Here is a 22,157-nt window from a genome sequence, read left to right on the forward strand (position 1 = left end):
AGTCTTGGGTTATGAATGCCTGCCCAAAGAAACAGCAACCCGATTCAAGACATTTTTCAAGCTGTGCCCATTCCACAGAGGTGTCAAGCATCCTATTCACTTAAGTTACGACACAATGATTTAAGCATCACAGACTCGCTAGATCATATATTGTGTACGTGTGTTACATACCCACAGTGTTGAATATATATGCTCACTCTATCTAAATACGGTATTAGCATAGGTCAGGTTACAAACTGACCACTTCATAAGGCGCATCTGGTAACTGACTAGGTGCATCATCAGACATCTATCGGGCCCCATAATTGTAGGGGCCGTATAAATTTAGTGCGGATGCAAAAATAGCCACCGCGGGGAACTGAGCTACTGCAGTGGCAATTGCAAACTTCAAGAAGTGGTGAGATATGACCACATATCTCAAAGTAGGCGGCAGATTTCTGAGCCTTCTTGATAGGCACTCTTTGCATCTTGGTGCTCTGCGCCATGCGGCTCTACGTGCACTTGACTTGGGTCACAATTCATCAACTTTGAATGACTTTGCCCTCCTCATAGAAACCAAACTGGAGGAGTTTCATGTTTACTAAACGAGAGACTGCAGAAACGATTGGTTGGTTACTCTACTTAATAATGACGCAGATAAACACTAATTTTTTTCCAAGGAAAATAGGGGGCGCTTTTAACTAATGATATGAGAAAGAAAAGTGGTCTGGGGCTTGTTGCTTTATTGTCACAAAATCATGACATGATTGACATTGTCAAATTGTTTTCCCTTCTCCAGTTGCATCGAAACAGGTCAAAGGATATAATAATTGGGGTGAAGAATGGATACGTTTATTTATCTTTTCCATTCAGCTTGTTTTAAAATCGAAATATAAGTTTTTAATTGCAGATATTGGCAATCGCAATTCAGTTGGACTGAAACTTACTCTTTCACAGCACACATCACTCCAGATCCTCGTAGTCCTCGTTTATACCCAAATATTGACGAAGATCGTCGACCCCAACCCCAGTCTGCCTTGTAAAATGTCCAAGGAGTATTCCGTAGTTATCTGTGATAGTTCAAATACTGCACTGAACAGAAAGTCGAGACGGACCAGTCCAGCGGTAAGTCGCTTCTTTGGCGAGGAAAGCCGCCCTTTTCACCTCATCGACCTTGGCAGGGTTAGAATCGCCATATGCATTGAGCTCGGATTCCAGGGTTGACAATTCTTTCTTTAGTTCACTGAGGTTCTTTAGTGCAGTAGTTCGAACGTCCTAGAAGGTGGGGTTAGCCAAAAATACGCCTGTGTTTTCTCATCAAGAAACTTACGCTCTCTGCTCTTTCTGATTTAGCGAGGTGAATCGCTGAATTTAGTTCAATAATTTGGGATTGATGAGAGCTTTGGGTTTCTTTGGCTGCATCTAATTTGGCCTGCAGCTGCTCCAATTGAATATGCTCAACTCCTCGATAACGTCAAAGGACAAGAGCAGGCAAGAGCTTACGAGGACGCCGTGTTGCGATGGAAAGCTCCAGAAAACTACAACTACTAGTCAGTATCGATTGCCAAGGAATACATAAACCTTGCAATTTGAAGATCCGATTTTATCCCCCTGTACCAGATTGTCATCCACCAGGGACTGCAAGACATCCTTTATTGACTGGGAGACTGTTACCACATTCATATATGCGCCTTGAAGGTGACATCATGAATTGGAGGTTCGACACACCTATTCCCTTTAGCTTTGGGCCTAGTTTCTCCAGTTCTTTTAGCTGCAAAGACAATTAACTCTTGACGCGGTAAGATACAATATTTAGGAAAACCGAGCACACCTGGTAAAAGTCTCGCTGGGTAAGGTGAATTTGAGGTTTCAGGTCTATGAGTCGTACCGTTGACCCAGTATTGAACATACAGTTTCATGGAATATCTCAAGTAATTTGATGCGTTTCTCTTCCATAGATAGCCCTCTAGGTGCCTAGTGTATAGTAGTGTGAGATTGGAAAATTCTTTCTATTCAAAGGATCATAATACGCACCATGATCTTGTATGATTGTGAAAACTTGCAATTGTTATTAAATTATCTGTGCTGAGCTGTGACTACCCTGTATCATGTACTTAAGAAAGCGGCGCCACCGCGCACATTTACATCCCGTGATGAATATGTATAAGTAACCGGAAGAACGCCGGTGTGTCAGCATTTATTACTTCAAAAGACTTGACCAATTCAGACTGCTCTACTATCAGTGCTTAGCGCTTAACCCGCATCGCTTTCTCTTACGTTACCTGTAGTCATAGGATACGCCGCTCATGACTTATTATCAGACCATTTGGAAAGTCTTTAACAAAGAACAGATAAGCAATCTCATAAATGCGCTTCCCTGGTAACGTTTAGTTCATGCTTTCACCTACTGCCCTCTTCCCACACCACACATTCTTGTCTTTGGATCCCAATAACGACTGACGGGGATTTGCTCATGTTCGACTTCTATTCTCAAGCTGCAATCTTCTTGGTGGCTTTTTTTGCTTTGATGTATGCTCGCATCGCACAGGCAATCTCTTACTCAGGCGGCGTACCGCGTGTCGGGAAGCCAGGTGTCCTCGGTTTCATACAGACTGCATTAAAATGGACCGTAGACAGTGAAGCTGTTATCATAGAAGGCAGGAAGAAGTTCCACGGTAAACCTTTCGTGATTCCGACTCTGGTAATCGATTTTTTTTAATCACCCTGGTTTCTGTTGATTTACCAACTTGGAAGTCGGGACCGTACTTCTTTCTAGGACCAGAATATATGGAGCGTGTACGAGCAGGTCCGGACACCGTCGTATGTTTGCTTATCCTTGCAGTTTGGGATGCATATTCAGTTTGCTTCATAGTTCAACGAAATGATGGCTGTTAATGAAGACCTCCAGCTTCCATACACCATGGATGCTCATCAATTAAGCAATCCTTACCAAGCCAAGGTTCTTAGAACAGATGTCAACCGTGCCATTCCTTCATATATCCCAGAGTTGTTGGATGAATCCAAACTTGCTTTCGAAGATGCCTTCAAGGTCACAGATACCGTACTTGGTGAGCAATGTTATTTTTTGTTCTGTGTGAGAGCTTATAAATGATCTTAGGAATTGCTGACATTGAGGTGTTTGATACCATGACACACTTGATTGCGCGAATCAGTAATCGTGTGATCTTTGGAAAGGATTTATGTCGAAACCAGGAATTCCTTCGCGCAACTGTGCGATTTGCAGAGACGACGCCACTGATGGCTCCATTTATTCAATGGAGTCCGTTGTTCTTCCGTCCGTAAGTATCTGTTTCCTCACTAGTTAAACAGCACGTAAATGTTCATATAGATTTGTATATTTCTTACTTTCATCAATCCTGGGAGGCAAAAGAGCACCACTCAAAATTTTGGTACCTTTTTTGAACCGTTACATGAAAGCTCGCCAAACGATGACGGAAAAGCCTGTAAGGTTTAGGCTTCAATACCAAAAATGATAGCTAATGGCTATACTCGTGAAGAATTTAGTCTCAGAATTTCTAATTCAGAATGCGCCTCCACAAGAAACAGTTGAAGGTATCGCGGTCCGACTTTTGAACATCAATTTTGGGAGCATACACACTTCGCATGTCGTTCATCTATTTGTGGATGAACAATGAATCTAATATTAAACATAGGTCTATCTTTATTACACAAACTCTTTTCGAGATCGCGTTGCTTAGGCCTGAAGAGGTTGAAGGCATGCGGTCTGAAGTCGAAGACGCGCTGGAGTCCGAGGGCGGCTGGAATAAGGCAGCTGTGGACAGATTCTATAAGATCGATTCGGCACTACGGGAGGTCGGAAGATATCACGGATTGATGCATTGTAAGTCTCTACTCACACTCTGAGATTTATATGTAAGATATTGAGTGACATATAGTTGCCCTTCCTCGCTACGCGATAGTGGGATGTGAGCTTGCAGATGGAAAATTTGTCCCCCCGGGTTCTCGCATTGCAATTGACATGAAAGCAATACATTTCGATGCTGACATTTATCCGGATCCTAACCGTTGTGATCTCTTTCGCTTTTCCAACATGCGGGAGAAGAACGGCTCAGGTAATTCAAACCATGGGTTCGCAACAGTGGATTCATACGTAAGTACACCTTCGCTGTGCCTTGGTATATCTTACCCAAATAGTTCGGTAGTATCTCCCGTTCGGTGCCGGTGAGTCGTTGAGATCATGCGTCAACGATGTTATCATACACTTCCTAAGTTGCATTCTCAGGACGCCATGCTTGTGCAGGTCGTTTCTTCGCCGCTGTAAGTTCTATTCGGAAGGTTTCTATTCCTTTCACAGGGTGCTAAACATTTCTGCCATCGCCAAGGTGGAGCTGAAGATCATGCTTGCCCACATTCTCCTCGAATACAACATCAGTTACCCACACAAAGTCAATGAGCGACCTAGGAATATCATTTTCAATGGAGCAATCATTCCGGATAGTAAAGCTCGTTTGGTCTTCAAGCGTAGAAAGATGTAAATGTGACTTGCTTCGTTAGTCAGAATATTGGTTGAGACCAGTCAATGCCATCCAGTATTGAGGGTAATACGCGGCTGACCAAGGTTTACAGCCTACACAGACACCCAACAATTGGAAATAGGAATTAAGGCATTGGCACAACCCATCTACGAGTGTAGCATGGCAACCTAAACTCTAAAAATGGTGTAATGGAATGCACTGTGTAACAATATGCGATGATAATGAAAGGAAGGGCGACGACGATAAATTACAATGTGAGGAAATGAGAAGTTATGTACATGTCCGGTGTTGACTTCCATCATACTGACAACAAAGAAAACCGTGGTATGTGCTCCTCGTAAAAAGCGAAAGCAAAGTAGAAACGAAAAAGTCCCGGATTTAGAATGATATCGTCATCGCAGAAGATCCAAACGCTGGTCGTTCGATGGATACCGGTAGGCAACAAATTCTGCGTCCTGCTGAACAAGATCTTCAAGCGCTTTTCGAGAAGTTACAGACATGCGCATATTGGGATTAGTTGGGCCTGAGCTAAATGTACTATGTCGTGACGTGGATGTTGCATATCCTGTATTGTTCAATTCGTCTGGATTGTCATAGGACGAGTGTCCCATAGATGGAAATTCATGGTGTATGTTTTCTGGCACCACATTTGGTTCGCGCTTATCCTGCTTTTTTCCGAGAAGAGAAGAAAGGCCGAATCTGCTCTTCCGTTTGGTGGATGCGGGAGGCGATGTCTTTCTAAGCTGGTCGGTGACATGGTCCAGCCTTCCCAATGATCGTTGTGAAAAACCGAACTCGTCGTAACGTGATCCCAATGTCTGAGAAGAGTCAAAGTCAACAGGTCTACTGACAGGCATGGTTTGCAAATTTGGCCTTGAAGATGTTCCTCCGAAGGATTGACGTCTACCATCACCAGTCCTGAATGGTGCTTGAGGAGGCAAAAAATCGTGAGGTGGCTTAGTACCCGGGGGCAAGGTACGAGGATCATATGTGTAAAGAGTGCGTGGCCTAAGATCAGACGGAAGTATGCGGGCAGGTTGTTCATTGGGAGGAAGAGGGGGTAATGATTTATCTCTCGACAAAACGGAAGCCGGCCTAATAGAACTATTTTGACCGTTGCTAGGAGTAGAAGTCGTAGGTGGGAAGCTCGGACCACTGAGAGTGCGACGCAATTCCATATCGGAAGTCGTTGAGTGAATTGACTTCTGAGCCACATTGGCCGTCTTATTAGGGGCATCATCTGTACTGAACTTTTGTTCGGTATATTCAGGATCGTTGCCGATGCGACCATCAACAACTTCTATATCAGCCCCGAATGTACGCAATGAGACTGGGGAGGGCAACAAGCTTGACGGAGCAGTAGGCGGGGACATACCAGGAGGCGGTGAACCAAATTTGGGTGAAACAACAGAAGGCAGAGAAGGTGTTGAGGAATGTCGCATACCTCCTCCTGTGTGGAGGTCTGGGGGTCCTCTATCCACGAGATATGATAAAGGAGGCGGAGGCGCAAGAGGCAAATCGTCCTCTTGACCTTCATTCTTGGTGCCCGGGGTCGCTTGCTGAAAACCATCGTTCTTTCCGGTAACAATGCGCCAAATCTTGGCGAGCCCACCTTTCTTTTTCTTAACTCTGTCGTCTTGAAGTATTTGAGATCCATTGGCATCATCATAATCCGTTGGCATCCAAATCTTACTGCGCCTAGGGGTGTTGAGATCAATTGGTGGAGAAATTAGGGTACGAGAACCGGGTCTCTGGGCCTCACGATGCAGGGCGACGCTGATAAAATAGTGGTCAAGATTTTGAATACGTATATCCATAAAAATAGCTCACTGCATATCTACCATGCTTCCTGATATCCCAGATGGAGCAAGACTATCCTGACTTTTCCATCCTGCGCTAAGATTTTTCATACCAAAGAATCTTGTCCTACGAGGAGAGGCAGATCCCAAACTATGGACATCAGAGAAGGATGCGGTCGAATATGCCCGGGGCAAATCCGGTCGATCATGAGGGGTGGTAAGAACGCTTGTTGGACGCGTCGAACTCGAGTTGGAATACCTCGAGTAAGGCTTTAGGCTGCTCTCACCGGCCAGGGGCCCATTGCTTTGACCAGAAATTACAGACGTCACATCCATCATAGATCCTCTAGAAGACTTTCGCGCTCGTTTTTCTTCCCGTTTCTTGCGATCTCGGGCTTCTTTTTCTTCCTTTCGGACATCGACGTGTTCCACAATCATTCCATTTTCCAGCAAAGTGATTTCGCGCGAATGGGAACGTCCATGGCTTTGAGGTTGGCTAGCAGCATTGGTTAAAACTGGAGGTTTGATTCGTACTCCACCGGCATCATCAGCATGAGAAGGGCTGCTGCCCATATCGTACGCCGAACGGCGAAGTTGTGAATATGCGTCTCGCATGCGATTGTCCAATTGTTTGGCTTCTTGCATAGCGCGAGCATGAGCAACCGCCTCTGCCTCTAGAAGCTTCCTTTGAGATTTGACATACGTATTAAGCGTTTGTTGCCGCGATGCAGGTTCACGAGGGTTCTGTGAGGAGACATGAGACTGATACTATCAAGTAATTTGCTGGTACTTACAATACTAAGCCATAATTTGACATTCTGTTCGGTTAGACGACCTCCCTTAATTCTAGGTCTGGTGGAATCCTCAACTATAACCCCATTGGCCTCGTCCTCCAATTCCCTAGCTTTGAGTTCCTCGAACACAACGTCACTGGCCCTTTCCCATACACCTGGAGAGGTAACATCTACATCAGCCATGTCTTGGTCGCGCATAGCACATTCCACACAAATTTCATCTTGGGGTGGAATAATTGGGGTATAGACAGTTTGCATTGGATCGGGCGCATTGGGTTGATTGACGTAGATTGGCTGCTGGGCAGATGCCCGATGATTAGGGGCCAGTGGCGGCACATATGTTGGAGATGCTGATAGTGGCATTATCGGGGGAAATTGATTAGAAGGGTTCTGTCCAGGTGAGGAAGTCTTCCGATTAGTCGACGAGGGATTCGGGGATATTCGTCCTTGTGGTGATACGTTTTTCTGTTGCTCCTGTAGAATTGGCTGATTACGACCAAGAACTGTATCCGACGTGGCGTCAGGAGCGGATGGCCGTGTTTCGCTGGTTCCCTTGGATTGAGGACGTCTATCGTTGTCATCGAGGCTGTAGCGCTCGATGACTCGGCGAGCCGCTCCAGAAGGAAGTGCATAGGACAATGAAGAACGTGGAGGGTCTTGGAACGGTTCTGTGGGGAGAATAGTAGTCTCGGGAGGGAATCCTTCCTGTCGTGACGAAGGCCGCTGTACGTATGACTGTGATTCAGCCTGCCTTCGTTGCTCCGTCACGGATGCACCCCCTGACAGTGAATTTGCTGCAGCATACTCAATATTTTCACGTTGCTGTTCTCCGGCGTTGACATTGGACGGCACGTCCCAAGGGCGTTCCGTGGACAGTGGAACAGAAACAGTTGGTTGGGAAGGTTTAGTTTGGGAAGAAATGGTTGGATATCGATTGTCTCCATAGTCATATTCGTTCATAATTACGCGTGGATATAGAGAACTCGCGCCTGCATCGTTTCTCGAAGGATGGAGAGTAGCTGCCATGGACTAAGGAAAAGAAAGAATACGGTGAAATCCTTGGAAATATCGTCCCCCGTGGCAGGTATGAATGATCGATGAACAGATGAACAAAGAAATAGAAAGTTAACCAGATAACGACTATGCGACGGCGAGTTTTATCAACGAAGGTTCTCGACACAGTGCACGACGCCAACGAGCAGCTGGTTGTCTCGCCGTTGTTGGCTGGAATGAAGCCAAGGCTGTGAATTATACTCATTCAGTCAAGTGTGATTCCTTGACTCTCGGCAAATGCCGCTGATGACTACTTATATTAAACGTTGCAGCAGGTGAAACCTTCATAGGTAAACAAACTTATGGAAGGAACGCTAGCAGTTTCAACAACAATCATGTATATAACCCGTCATCCAACGCTCGACATTTACTTACGATACCTGGATTAATTGTCATGTAAGGTGCTTGATGTTTATTCGTTGTTGTGCCGACTTACCAGAGTACTCCCTTCCGACTTCTCCTCATTTTACGTTGTAACTGAAGCATACCATATAGGAGCGCTTCTGCGGTTGGAGGACACCCGGGAACGTAGATATCGACAGGGACGATACCTATGCCAATGTTAATTTTCACAAGCAACTGCCTAAATTTGCAGGAAGAAACCTACGGTCGCATCCACGAACGACTGAATACGAATAGTGGTAATAACCACCGCCATTAGCACATGAACCCATGGAAATAACCCAACCTATAAAGCGCTATTAGTGCATATACCTAAAGGGAGCACAAATGTGAACATACGAGGCTCTGGCATTTGATCGTAAACCTTTCGCAGAGCCGGTGCCATTTTGTTGGTGAGAGTTCCGGCAACAATCATAATATCGCTCTGTCTGGGGCTGGCACGGAAAACAACACCCAATCTATCTTGATCGTAACGGGCAGCAGCCATATGCATCATCTCCACGGCACAGCAGGCCAGACCTAGAGATTGAAATGTCTAGGTATGGAACGTTGAGATGTGCGAGGACGCACCGAAAGTCATGGGCCACATAGAACCCTGCCTGGCCCAGTTAGTCACTTTATCCAAAGTCGACAGCACATATTCTGCCTATCAATGAGAACAAGGTCTTTGTACGGTCCGCACAATATAACATACCGGCTTTATTCTGAGGGGTCTCCAAACTAAGTTGCATAGAACCCTGTTGTGCCAATCTGGGCGCGGGTTCCCTGCTAGCTTCAGCAGCAACAGAGGTCTGCTTCTGTTCGGCTTGCTTCAAACTCCTCGAAGTATGGAAGGAATGATTGGCTAAATGACGAGTTCGGTGAAATGTATGTCGTGCGGCGAAATTCGTAAAATACGAACCCATCACGCCCACCTGGGACGACAAGGCAGCTCGACGAGCAACGTTTGGAGCTAAAGGTATAATTGAGAGGTCATTTACAACAAAATCCATTAGGCCAAACTAACCTGCAAATTTGAGGATGAGGGACATGACGGAAGAGGTGATGGGGATGGGTACGTCGGGGTCGCCGTTGTGCTTTAAGGAAACCCGATCTTAACGATTGGTTCTCAGTCACGTGTGAGGTCTCAACTACGCCACCACGGGGGCTCGCGGGGGCACTGAGCACTCCGTTTTCACATCTCCCCATGCCATTTCTGATTCTCCTACTCACTGGTTACACCAATGTTGTTAGGCGGTTGTATGTCCATCCAGCAAGAATATGATATTCAATAAATAGTCGGTTCAAATTGTGTTACAGATCTGAGACTGATAGTGTGCTATAGTATACATTACAAAATGCTTTAACAACGAACGATACGAAAGGAAAGGGTAAAAAATGGCGAAAAATGCACGATACGTCTGAAAAAATAGTTCCGAAATGACGAAAAATGCTGGAAAAATCGAAAGATTGAATGAAGAAAGAGATAGTTAATGTAATGACTGTAGAAAAGTTGGATCCTGATCTTGATCTTAGACAAACGAAGGTGGCCGTAACCAGGCGTGGGCTTTGATTTCAGAGATATCGGCACGGCTTGTGGGGTTTGGGTCAAGGCATCGACGCATTAGATCCATTGCCTTGTCCGGTATTTTACCTACCACTTTCTCAGAAAGAAAGATGCGACCATCGGCGGCGTCACGAGCAGTGGGGAAAGGAGATACACCGGCAAGGAGGTACGACAATAAAATTCCCAATGTCCATATTTCAGCGGGAGCAGCCTGGTATTCCTTCTTTAGAAGGATTTCTGATGACGCGTATGCCGCTGTTCCGCAGAAGGTCTGATAAAAAGGGCGTGGTTTAACCGGGTCGAACGCGACCGCACTGCCAAAATCGATAAGTTTAACCTGAAAATGAGATGAGCACTGAAAGAGATGAATGGAAGTCAAGTTAAACATACCTTCAAATTTTTATCGATGACCAAGTTTTCATCCTTTATATCCCGATGTACAATGTTGTGATCATGAAGATACTGAACAGCATCAACAACTTGGGAAAAAACAAAACGAGCTTGAGCCTCATTTAATTTTTTGTGCTCTGACTGTTCAATACATTCAAAAAGGTCGTGGGAGGGTCGACGGGTAAACTCTGGCCGACTGCTGTCCTGGATAATTGCAAGTTGGGAATGAAGAAGCTTCGGAATCGCGGCACCATTGGAAACATGAGGACGATCGTGTTCATTCTCTGGATGGAGGGAGGCAAACACATGTGGAGGAGTGTTTGGTTCAGAGGCTGGTAATGAGGAATGTGAGGATGATGGTGACAAAGACGGTGTAGGCATTGAAGAGGATGAATGAGATGCGAAGTAATAACAGGGAGGTTGGGCGTCTAATTTATGATCCTTGTGCCAAGGAGAACCATGCAGTTCCTGAACCTGATCATAGACATCAGTGAATGACCCATGAAAGAAGAATAAGAAGAAAAAGCACCAAGTAATAAAAGCGGTCATCTTCAAAGACGGCTAAACACTTGACAATGTTCGGATGGCTGATATGGGTGAGTATCAAGACCTCCGTTGGTATTCTCCCGGAAATAGGATCTTCTGTCCATGCATGTTCAGGAACCTTGTCTTTGATGATGAACTTGACAGCGACCTCATCACCCTCAATGCGATGATATGCTGTCATGACAAAACCGTACCCGCCCGAACCGAGTTCATCCTCCAGTTGATATTTCTGCGCAAAGGCGGTGTTGAGACAATGACCTGGAGGAAACTGGGGGGAATAAACACAAGCATCTGTGTTGTAAACGACAAGAGGCGGGATTTCGTGGATCGCATGACCCAGGTGAAGTCCCAATCGATTTTCTTCTATACCGATGTAGGACAAATCATTCTGGACAGTGTCTGGACACGAAGAAAAGAAAGACCCTGCTTTCAATTCCAAATGTTGCTCCAGCATTGGCGGAGTAGGCGGCAAAGTTTTAGCGGATTGCGGGGTACGAGAGAATGAGGCCATGCAGAAGCGATCCGACTGAACACGTTGCCTTGTACTGGAATAAGATTGGCGAGTAGAGTTGTTTGAGATAACACCACAGGTGATACTGCGTTGGCGAGTGGAGGGTTGGGATGCCAGCAAGGAGAGGGTAGTGGAAGGAAGCCTCGAAGAGTCTGGAGCGTGGTTTTGAAGAAACATGGAGGAAAAGTGAAACACGGCGAGCCGAGGTATCTAAGAATCTAAGCAGAGACAATCTAGCAGTCTAACAGAAAAAGAAAAAAAAAGAAAACAGGGACTTGAATCGTGTATGGGCGGAGCAGGGCACATGCCAGCCCTGTGAATTCAAAACAACGATCAGCGGAACGGGGTTTCGGAATCGACCTACTTTAGGAACACCGTCCCTTCTATTTCGGGCACGGATGTATCTCGGTCACTTTACTCAATTTTCACTTTCTATACAGCCCGCCGGCTACGGCTACGGTATCTTGCTAAATATGCCCCAGTGCCCACCGAGACCCATTCGCCACCGCCACGGCAAATATTTTTCAACTCTTTCATCATCATCCACTACCTAGGTCCAATACGTCGGCCAGCGACCACATATAATACACAGCTATCGGCCACGGCCTATCAGTTGTCTGTTGTTCAGCCAGATCATTCCGTATCTCACCAATGCTTCTGTATGGTCTCCAGCATGCCGTCAAGTCTGCCATCTCCTGTGGAGTTACAAACGCGCCTCTACACTTCAATTTAGCATTGTTATACACGCCTTACTAGATTAACTTACTTGATTTTGTTCTTTGGGTCCAATCTCGCTTTTAAAACCTCAACGTCCATTCCACTTGGCAGAGGAACAACTGCTCCTCCCACTTTGTTCAGCGTCTTTTTAATGGATGGTGTAAAAGCTGGCGGTATGGAGGGTAGGTCTTCTGCCTCATAAGATACACCCGGGACGGTAGAGGCAGTGTTTTCCTCCTCATTGGCCGCTATCCGGGCCTTTCCCTTTTTCCCCTTGTTTTTCTTCGTTGCAGTACCAGTACCGCCCAATTTCTCAGGGGACAGTGTATAGGTATGCGCAGGTGAATGGAGGGACAGAAACCACCGGACCACCCCTCTTTGCACTCCAAGGTCACCTGGGAGATTCAGACTTTGGTGTGAGGTTACTCTGCGAAAACATCTGTCTCACCCACTGGGAGAATGTCGGGGCGTCGAAGTGAGAAGATGGCAAACATGTCAACTGCGATCAACAGGGTTAGCGTCTTCGTTGACGGATACTGAATGGATTAGCGGTACCGGTCCACTTGAATTCGTAATGTATGTAGTGAGTTTGTGGTTGCCTTGAACTGAAGTTGTCTTACCCGTCCAATCCCCCTGACTTCGATCAGCATCTCCGCGAGTTCATCATCATTTGCTTCTAAGAGTTTCCGAGTGGAGAGGCGGCCGTCCGCAAACCTCACGGCAAGGTCACGAACTACATATGGAATTGCGCAATTAACGTCTGGTGAATGGGGGAACTTATCTTAAACGTACTATATTCTGCTTTTCGAGCACTCAGACCAGCAGTTCTGAGAATGGATACGTCGGTGTTTGCTACCTGGCGAGGAGTTGGGAAACATGTAATTTTTTTGCCTCTTCAATGGTGTTAAATGAATAATTGATGGTCTCATCAAAATCAAAAGTACACGTACTCTTCATCGGAAAGTTTCTCCGGCAGAGAAGGATAATACAACCTAATAAATCTATGGGTAATCGAACGGGCGGCAAGCCATGAAATCTGTTGTCCTCTGAGACCAATTAGTAAGAGCGATAGGATTGAAAGATAGCGGCCTGAACGCGGGTAGCTATGCTCACAGAATGGATATAACAAGGGCACTGAATCAAATTTTGCGTTAGCTTCAGTCGTTGCGATCTAGACACAGTACCATAGACCGACAACCCCTACCGAAACGGATGAACCTGTTCAAGATGTTCGAACGGCTTGCATTTCATCTTGGTAAATAGTTCTTCAAAGCGTTGGTCAATTTGAATGAGGTGGCGCTTCGCTTCTTCCAGATCAAATGATAGCACGGCTGGGACAAACACCACTTCTTCTTCTTCTTCTTCAGAACTTGGTTTTGGGACAATAGGAAGGGCTGGGGAGACTTTCTGACCAATCTCTGGTAAATTTGCAGTGCTTTCCAGCTCTTCGCGCAGAGCATCTGGGCGATAAGTTGCATTTCTTGGCCTTGCTTTAAGATTGCGTGTATTCTTCGTGTCTACTGTATCACCTGAAGGCATAGGTTGAACACTAACGTCGCGCGCTGTAAGTTTACTTGCTAAGCGCGTAGATGAGCGTCTAATGATGGGCATGATGGATGTTCGGTGCAGGAGGTGATAGATAGCCGGGTTCCGAATGACACCAATAATCTTTATATTCGCAAAATGTTGGATAAAGCTGGAGGACGCAGAAGTTAGATTGTGGTGGGTGCAAAGAGTTAAATTTCTAGGTATGTCTAATACGCCCCTGCACAAGTCATCTTACAAATCGAATGATTAATGACTCGTGATGTGATGCAGAGTACTACTATCATTGACCAGACGTTCGGTTTGACCACTGATTCGTTTTGATGGCTGATCATCAGTAATTGAAAGTAGCGTCAATTATCAACCAATTCATTCAGCAATGGGAGTAAGTCTTTTAAGATTTACCAGCCCTCATGATACTATGCCCAGGAGTTGTCCCTCTGACTGTTCCCTACCCTGACTCTTTAGCAGAGTATATCGTTGTTGTCATGAAAGACTGTTGCACATGGTGCTTTCGCGCCACCCTCTTTCTGTAGATACACTACTCTCTGACATATGGTCCTCCACAACGGAGAATAAATTAGGTTTTTAAAATAATCATGAACCACATACAAATCGAACAATATGCCAAACATGTTAAATACACAATTTTTCTATGGGATTTGCTGCCACGATTTCCAACAATGTTTTACTTATTATCTTTCCTCAGGGTATACAATATGATCGATTACATCGGTGGGTTTCCTTATTTCTGCTAGTCTTTCAATCATAATTCTCTTCGAAGCCTGGCTCAATCGCGCGTATTGATAAACCTACCAGAAATCCGATTGTTATAATGACTACTCACAATAAGTGCAATTGATCAAGAATCATTGATTGTCTTTGTAAATATAAACGCGTGATAAATGGTCGGAAATCAATCGTAATTGTCATAAGTCTGCTACTGCTGTGGGTAACAGCGAGTTGTTAATGTTGTCATGAGGTGACCCATACCAAAAACACGTTTATTTGTTTGCTTGAGGAGACGCAGCAATATCAACGATAGAGTAGATAGGTGTCGACGGAGTCACCTTCTTCGCGGATTGTGCTGCTGGTTCTTGTGATTTATTTTGATTTGGAGGATCCGGAAAGTCCCACGGACGAGGAACCTGGTATCATGATACAGTAAGCATTTGATCAGAAACAATATCGATATTATGTTCACCATTGCAGCAGGCATTATCCTTGATAAAAACGCATATAGTTAAATTGAAAATATTTACCCGTACAGTGTAGATCCCACATACCACGTAGCTGCACACACCACCCCTCGCCCTTCGTCTTTTTTCCGAATTGCATCGAATTCAAAATCTATGAATTGGGCTATATATCGAACAAAAGGCAGAATCTCCCGTACGCCATTATTGATAAGTGACAAGGCAGTTAGGAAGTTGATAACGGCTCCAGATATGGATTGTGCGTTCTGGCCAACATCAATCAACTAACGAAGAATTCAAGCGGGAAAGAAGCACATACATCAAGAAACTGCAATGAAGGAGGTGGTAATATAATTTCTAATCCCCACCAATCTAAAACGGTTTAATGAAAGTTTCAAATGGCATGACCGGCACTTACATGTCAAGACAGAAATTCGATCCGTAGGAGGGTGTATTCCTAGGAGAGATGTGAGCATATAGTACGGAGGCATGAAATTTGATCAAAGTTGCACCTGAATGATCGGGAGTGAATGCCTTCCCAGTAGCATAACCCAAAGCCATCAATTGTGGGGTGATCTGCTTCATTCCTTCCATGACAGTCTCTGCTGTAGGCAATGCTCCTGCTAGTAATCCATTTCCATCTCCTGGTTGACCTAATCCTAAATCAGGCGAAGTGATCAAATTGATTACGTGCATATCGTTGAACATGTTTGCAAGTGCATCGATTGGCGCAGACGCGACAGTAACCATCGACAAATTGGCATCGAGAAGCGCGCGAGGCCTATCGGGTTGTGAGAGTTTTGCAAAATGTAAAAGGTGTTCTTCGTGATCTGAGTGTTCCAAGCACACGGCATGAATTGGTGTATTGAAAGCGAACGCGATGGTTTCCGAAGGTTCATGCATGGCAGGAAGTCGACGGAGGTGTGCAATAATCTTATTTGCTAAACCAGGCTTCATAAGATGAGACTTTATCTGGTTCAACTGAGGTTTCGCCAATGCAGTCGTCAACCTGGGTTCTGCGATGGTCGGACCAATGATGAGAGACCGAACAGCTAGAGCGGACCTACGCGCCCGTTTATCGTCTTTGGAAATATGCGCCTTTTGCTTAATTATGGATCCCGCTGAGAAATATCTGTTTCTTTCATCTTGTTCAACAGGAGGAGAAAGGACAGGCGTCGGCTGCTTGCGAACAAAAGAGCGGATCGAGAAACGCCTGATATAGACTTTGACTGCGCCACTAGTTGCCTTGAATCCAACAGCATTGGCCTGACTAGTTTTACTGAATGTTGATGCTTTTTCTTGAGTGGATGCCATGTTATCATGTGGTGAAGCTGAAAAACCATCGCTAACAGCCAAAGTGTGCCCCACTACAACAAGACTTCCTTCTCGGTCCTCTGCCCGTTTGGTAGCTGAATAAGAAAAGTAGTTAAAAACACCCATTTACTGTTGAAGGTTAGCATATGTAATCAGAGATGATGGGAAGATCTTACATTTGTGAAGAGCGGAAGTTATCGTGCGCTCTGCGGTCGGTTGGATGTCGTTTGACTCTTGGGAATGGTAAAGCTCCCCAACCAAGTGGTGGCCTTATAAAGGATAAGACCGCAATCTGAATCGTTCAGGCTGACATATATAGCAGTCTTGGAAAGAAGGATGGTCCAGTTTCGATTACAATGGTGATAGCTATACGTGAGGAGTGACTGCCTTCCCATCTGTCGTTTCTCGGCTCGACTCGATAGAATACCATATCAGGAAATACCGCCGAAGAAACGCACGTGAAATATGTGTATATATATATGATATCATGACATCACGATGCGGCCTTCTAGGCTTTCATTTTCCTTATTCAGTTCGGCTCGCAGTTAGCTTATTTAGGCTAATTTTAGCCTCTTAATTTTTAAATTACATTTTAACACTGTGAGTCATTCGACAGACTCAAAGAGTGCGATCGTCTTGCCCACACATCATGTCACTCAAAAGCTCTAATAATTTCAAGCCAAAATTGCGCGATATTCCAGCGGTATTGACAAAGTAAGCCATGCAGTTAGGATCAACAAAAAGTTCAGTTGCTCATCCGGGCTATCAAGGAGGGCTTCACCTGCACTCTTTGCAATCACGATGGGTATGTGGACAATTCATTTGTTTAGTTATGGTTAATCCAATGGTGAGCTGTACTTTTCCCCTAGGCACTGGAGGAATCAGTGGACTTTTTGCTGCATTTCCTTATGGTCATGGCTCTAGCGCAATGCTCATCCTCAGCACAATCGTGTTTTTTCTGAATTTATCGCTCTACGTGTTTTTCACAATCCTTTTGATCAGTAAATATCTATGCTATCCGGATAGGTGGAAATCTCTCGTTCGAAATCCAGTGACCAGTTTATTTGCGGGATGTTTTCCAATGGCTGCCACTACTCTCATCAATGTCGCCGTCCAAGTCATCCACGCGCACTATCATGTTGGTGGCAAAAGATTTCTTTACTTTATTTGGTCTATGTGGTGGTTAGATGTCGTCGTCTCATTAATCTGTTGTTGGTTTGGTGTCAACGCTATGTACGTACAATTACCCCTCTGTCGAATGCTTAATAATGACAGACCCCTCAAAATACAGGTTTGTATACCAAAAACATACCCTCGAAAACATGTCTGCAACATGGCTACTTCCAATAGTAACTTTGATTGTCGCAGCTTCCTCTGGGGGGGTTGTCGGCCATGCTTTGACCCAGTACTCTGCAACATACGCTCTAAAAACGGTTGTTGTCAGTATGTTCCTGGTCATCGTGGGCCTAACATTCGCTCTAATGGTCTTAACTATATACCTACTAAGGCTTATAATACACGGTCTCCCCCCTGGCGCGTCGTTGCTTTCCGTTTTTCTTCCTTTGGGACCTACCGGTCAATCGGGGTATGCCATACTCCTGGCCGGCCAAAATTTTAGGACTTTGTTCCCGCCACTCTCTGACAGTAGTCAATTCATAAAACTCGGGACACGCGAAACTTCCGTCGGCATCGTCGTAGAAATTATTTGCTCATGTTCAGCATTCCTCCTTTGGTCTATCGCAACGATGTGGCTGCTCTACGCATTGCTAGCCGTATATACCGGTTTAAAAAATTCCGCGATACCATATAGAATTTCATTTTGGGGGTTGGTGTTTCCCAACGTTTGTCTATCTATTTTCATTCAGATCGCACTTCAATTATAACGCCACTTCTTTACAGACAGTTTATGCCAATTTGACGATTCAAATTGCTTTTGCATTTGATTCAAGAGCGTTTCGTGTGTGGGGGTCGATATATGCTGTCGGTTCTTTGATTCTATGGCTGTGCCTATTTATCCGGTCAATTTGGGAGTTGAAGAATTTCTTCATTGCTCAAGAAGGGTCTCCAAGCCATATAATTACCCAAAGAGTAAACCGATATCCGAGCTCCCAATCATCCTTTACTCCGCACCACCGCACCGACTCGGAAAACATCACTTCCCAGACCACTGTGAGAAGCCCTCGCAGAACAGACACCAGTCCACAACGCACTGAAACAAGCACAATGACATACCCATAGCGACATACCATTTTGGAATAGTAAACTTCAAGCATAAGATGAAGAAATTATATGACATTCGGGAAGATGATTTGGTTATGATTTGGATGCGCTGACCGTGACGATTCTGCCATTTTTTGGGAATCAGAGTATTTTATACATAATTGCCAACTCGAATTTCAACCAGAAGGGTTCAGATTCATATAGTGTTCACGTTCATGGATTGGCGTTAAACGCCATCAGAAAAATAAATAACTTCAACCTAAGTACACATTGCAATTAGTATATTTTAGAACAACTACTTGCACTCTACTTGCACACGTTTGTCGAAGCTGGTTAATCTAAAAGTTTGTTTATGTAAGCAGAATTTGTAAATCTCCATGCTAACTCATGCTAATTATCCATTTTTCTGTGCATCTTGCTATCATCTAATTTACTACCGTCAATGCCGATACCTAAACGCAAACACTTAGAGGAAGAAGGAAATGGCTATTCATCATCATCATCTTCTTCGTACTCAACAGTAGGATTTTCAGTGGGAGCCGATGTCGACATTTCGTCTGCTTTGACGGGCAAACGCCCCAAGCTGACTGACAACACAGACGATGACGACCTGTCCAGCTTCCTCCAGGCTTCAATTGCTAAAAGGTCCATGAAAGAAGGAACCGCGGTCATGAAAAAATCCAAAGGCAAATCTAATCTTGCAAAAGGCGAAGTGGGCGGCGGTAGCTTCCAAAGCATGGGTCAGTCCGTTCCTGTTGTCGCTTCCAATGACATTTCTGATATATTCATTGAATGCAGGTTTGCACCCATCGCTTCTACGGTCATTAACTTTGCAGGGGTATCGTACTCCAACGCCGATACAGCGTCTCTCTATTCCGGCACTATTGGCCAATCCTCCTCGGGATCTTGTCGGCATGGCGCGTACTGGTTCAGGAAAGTCTCTAGCCTATATGATTCCTCTTGTGAACAGACTGGGGGGCCGTCACTCCACATCATTTGGTGCCAGAGGTCTCATCTTGCTTCCAACTCGTGAATTGGCACTGCAAGTCCTGAGAGTTGGGAAAGAACTGACCAGAGGGTTTCAGACTGGCAGAGGTGAACATGCTGGGGACAAAGCCAACGAAGATTCCAAGAAGGGAGAAAGTTTACGCTGGGGTCTGGTTGTCGGAGGCGAGAACCTTGACGAACAATTCGAGATGATTACGAGCAATCCTGATATGTAAGTTCCTTATATTTCTATACAATTTCCTAGCTCATTAGAAACAAATGTTTATTCTAGCATTATTGCCACACCTGGGCGCCTACTCCATCTCATTGTCGAGATGGACCTAGATCTCAAAGCCGTGGAGTGCGTTGTATTTGATGAGGCCGATCGTTTGTTCGAAATGGGTTTTCAAGTCGCGTTAAATGAAATTCTTGGCCGCTTACCTACGACGCGACAAACTATTCTCTTTTCTGCGACTTTGCCTAAATCACTTGTCGAGTTCGCGAAAGCCGGTCTGCAAGATCCCAAATTAGTGAGGTTAGATTCCGAAAGCAAGATCAGCCCAGACCTGAAAATGGCCTTTTTCTCTGTTAAACAAGCTGAAAAAGATGCATGTCTACTATCACTTCTCCGCGACATAATCAAAGTACCGTTCGGCTCTACCCATGTCAAAACACTTGACGACGACCCTAACTTAACAAATCGTAAACGCAAACACGCGGAACAATTCACCTCTCCTCATCAAACTCTAATATTTACCGCTACTAAGCACCACGTCGAATACCTCTTGAATTTATTGACTGCTGCGGGTTATTCTGTATCGCATATCTACGGTTCTCTCGACCAGGCAGCTCGTACCTTCCAAATGGACCAATTCCGTCGCGGCGTTACGAGCATTCTCGTGGTTACAGACGTTGCCGCTCGTGGTATCGATATCCCAGTCCTTGAAAATGTCGTGAACTACGACTTCCCTCAAGGAGCGAGAGTTTTCGTTCACCGCGTTGGAAGAACTGCTCGCGCAGGTCGCCAAGGTTGGGCATGGTCATTTGTGACCAATACCGAACTACCGTACCTGCTAGACCTTCAACTGTTCCTAGGAAGACCATTGATCAACGACGTAAATGAACAGGGCGAACATGTTTACACCGAATCTCTCGTTTTAGGAAATTTCCAGAGGGAAAAAATTGACGAAGATGTCGAATATATCCGTTCTCTTGACACTGCCGTACATTCTTTGCCTGTTCTTCGCGAAGTTATGAAACGTGGTCATACAATGTACGAACGCAGCAAAGGACAAGCTAGTCCACAGAGTTATAAACGCGCGAAGGAAATTATTAAAGACCCAAAATGGTTGTTGGCTGGATCGCACTCTGGTATACACCCTGTGCTGTTACGAGGTCCCGGGGCTGATGAAAAGCGACAGCTGGAGGATACGAGAAAAAGCTTGCTCAACCTTGTCAACTCGTTCAGCCCCTCAGAGACAGTATTTGAGGTAACATCAAAAGGTGGCAGTGAAAATGCGGCTTTGATGAAAGAGCGAAGGAAGGCGCTGGAAAAATCTAACCAGCGAAGGATCGTGAATGCCTCAATATTGGAACAAGGACCAGAGGATGAAGGGCCCATTCCCACGCAAAATGTAGAAATGGCAGATGAAAGCGACATTGTGGTAAGTTTCACTCTCTTATTGTGCATGTATACAGTTTTAAGCTCTCCCGCAGGCCGTTTTTGGTTCCGGAGATGCTAAGAGATGTTTTCGCGACGAGGATTTCTATTTATCACATTACCAAAAGGATGCAAACACAGAGAAGGGGTAAGCACGTATAAGAAATAACCTTGTATAAAATCCTTATAATCATTTGTCTCAGTTATTCTTTGACCGATGGGGCGTCCTCGTTCATCAGGCAAGCGTCCAAAGTTGCGTTTGATCTCACCAATGACGAGGGGAAGGCAGAAAGGAGTAGCAATTATCAGACATGGGATAAAAAGAAGAAGAAGTTCATCCAAGGAGATGGTGCTGGTGCCGATAACGTTAAAATGGTGCGCACGGAAAACGGTACTCGTCTTCCAGCGACGTTCCGTAGCGGGCGGTTTGACGAATGGAAAAACAAGAGCCGAGTGAGCTTGCCTAGAATAGGAGAGGTGGAAAATTTGTCTTCCACAAATAAGGCTTCAGGACCTGGAGGCCGTCGCTTCAAACATCACAAGATCATCGAGGCCAAACCTCTCAATAAGCAGAACACTGATTATGACCGCAAGATCCGTCAATTGAAGAAGAAGAGCGAAAATGCAGAGTCATCTGGAAGCATGGCTTCACAACACACCTCTGGTAACAGGTTGGGAGGTCGCCGTGGATCTACTGGTAAGACATACGGGCGCGTCAAGACCGAACTGAAGACGGCGGAACAGATCAGAAAAGATCGGAAGATCATGGAAAGGCGCAAGGCGAAGAATGCACGCCCATCGAAGGCAGGAAGGAAGAAAGGAAAGGGCCGGCATTAAAGCAAGAATTGCATTTCTACATTCACTTCACACTCGAAAAGGCGGCTTCGCCGCAATTGCCTGCCATGCCAGTAAAATTGTGTTTGCTATTGTGTACTAGATTACATGTAATAATTATGTGTATCCAGATTACCTACCCATGGC

The 22,157-nt window shown here is 45.2% G+C and overlaps 8 protein-coding genes across 8 annotated transcripts; 2 read left to right on the forward strand and 6 right to left on the reverse strand.

Annotated features, from left to right (window-relative positions):
- Nucleotides 1-942: 942 nt before the first annotated feature.
- JR316_0002312 (Meiotic nuclear division protein 1-like protein) lies at nt 943-1,935 on the reverse strand (the record flags this gene model as incomplete). The annotated part of the gene is made up of 6 exons (XM_047888106.1): nt 943-1,049; nt 1,095-1,254; nt 1,310-1,443; nt 1,708-1,750; nt 1,811-1,825; nt 1,891-1,935. 6 exons carry the CDS (start codon nt 1,933-1,935, stop codon nt 943-945), a joined length of 504 nt encoding a protein of 167 aa, XP_047753029.1.
- An 831-nt stretch (nt 1,936-2,766) lies between these two features.
- Nucleotides 2,767-4,496, forward strand: JR316_0002313 (Cytochrome P450 monooxygenase 151; the record flags this gene model as incomplete). The annotated part of the gene is made up of 10 exons (XM_047888107.1): nt 2,767-2,799; nt 2,852-3,047; nt 3,098-3,278; nt 3,329-3,443; nt 3,498-3,601; nt 3,654-3,841; nt 3,897-4,111; nt 4,164-4,182; nt 4,244-4,278; nt 4,344-4,496. 10 exons carry the CDS (start codon nt 2,767-2,769, stop codon nt 4,494-4,496), a joined length of 1,239 nt encoding a protein of 412 aa, XP_047753030.1.
- A 392-nt stretch (nt 4,497-4,888) lies between these two features.
- Nucleotides 4,889-8,115, reverse strand: JR316_0002314 (uncharacterized protein; the record flags this gene model as incomplete). Its single annotated transcript, XM_047888108.1, has 3 exons — nt 4,889-6,272; nt 6,327-7,039; nt 7,090-8,115. 3 exons carry the CDS (start codon nt 8,113-8,115, stop codon nt 4,889-4,891), a joined length of 3,123 nt encoding a protein of 1,040 aa, XP_047753031.1.
- Nucleotides 8,116-8,608: 493 nt separating this feature from the next.
- On the reverse strand, nt 8,609-9,575 carry JR316_0002315 (NADH-ubiquinone oxidoreductase subunit; the record flags this gene model as incomplete). The annotated part of the gene is given in 7 exon segments (XM_047888109.1): nt 8,609-8,619; nt 8,631-8,693; nt 8,750-8,830; nt 8,884-9,063; nt 9,115-9,186; nt 9,239-9,496; nt 9,551-9,575. The coding sequence occupies 7 exon segments, from the start codon at nt 9,573-9,575 to the stop codon at nt 8,609-8,611; spliced, it is 690 nt and encodes a 229-aa protein (XP_047753032.1).
- A 480-nt stretch (nt 9,576-10,055) lies between these two features.
- On the reverse strand, nt 10,056-11,537 carry JR316_0002316 (PAS domain-containing serine/threonine-protein kinase; the record flags this gene model as incomplete). Its single annotated transcript, XM_047888110.1, has 3 exons — nt 10,056-10,427; nt 10,481-10,954; nt 11,010-11,537. 3 exons carry the CDS (start codon nt 11,535-11,537, stop codon nt 10,056-10,058), a joined length of 1,374 nt encoding a protein of 457 aa, XP_047753033.1.
- Nucleotides 11,538-12,076: 539 nt separating this feature from the next.
- JR316_0002317 (Putative DNA-3-methyladenine glycosylase YfjP) lies at nt 12,077-13,865 on the reverse strand (the record flags this gene model as incomplete). Its single annotated transcript, XM_047888111.1, has 7 exons — nt 12,077-12,129; nt 12,187-12,254; nt 12,304-12,649; nt 12,703-12,790; nt 12,875-12,987; nt 13,047-13,110; nt 13,473-13,865. 7 exons carry the CDS (start codon nt 13,863-13,865, stop codon nt 12,077-12,079), a joined length of 1,125 nt encoding a protein of 374 aa, XP_047753034.1.
- Nucleotides 13,866-14,803: 938 nt separating this feature from the next.
- JR316_0002318 (uncharacterized protein) lies at nt 14,804-16,309 on the reverse strand (the record flags this gene model as incomplete). The annotated part of the gene is made up of 6 exons (XM_047888112.1): nt 14,804-14,947; nt 15,004-15,022; nt 15,086-15,261; nt 15,315-15,367; nt 15,414-15,452; nt 15,508-16,309. The coding sequence occupies 6 exons, from the start codon at nt 16,307-16,309 to the stop codon at nt 14,804-14,806; spliced, it is 1,233 nt and encodes a 410-aa protein (XP_047753035.1).
- Nucleotides 16,310-18,971: 2,662 nt separating this feature from the next.
- Nucleotides 18,972-22,013, forward strand: JR316_0002319 (ATP-dependent RNA helicase DBP10; the record flags this gene model as incomplete). The annotated part of the gene is made up of 5 exons (XM_047888113.1): nt 18,972-19,269; nt 19,328-19,748; nt 19,809-21,180; nt 21,233-21,324; nt 21,380-22,013. The coding sequence occupies 5 exons, from the start codon at nt 18,972-18,974 to the stop codon at nt 22,011-22,013; spliced, it is 2,817 nt and encodes a 938-aa protein (XP_047753036.1).
- Nucleotides 22,014-22,157: the final 144 nt, after the last annotated feature.

Source organism: Psilocybe cubensis, chromosome 2 (assembly GCF_017499595.1).
Source record: "Psilocybe cubensis strain MGC-MH-2018 chromosome 2, whole genome shotgun sequence".
NCBI classification, from domain to species: domain Eukaryota; kingdom Fungi; phylum Basidiomycota; class Agaricomycetes; order Agaricales; family Agrocybaceae; genus Psilocybe; species Psilocybe cubensis.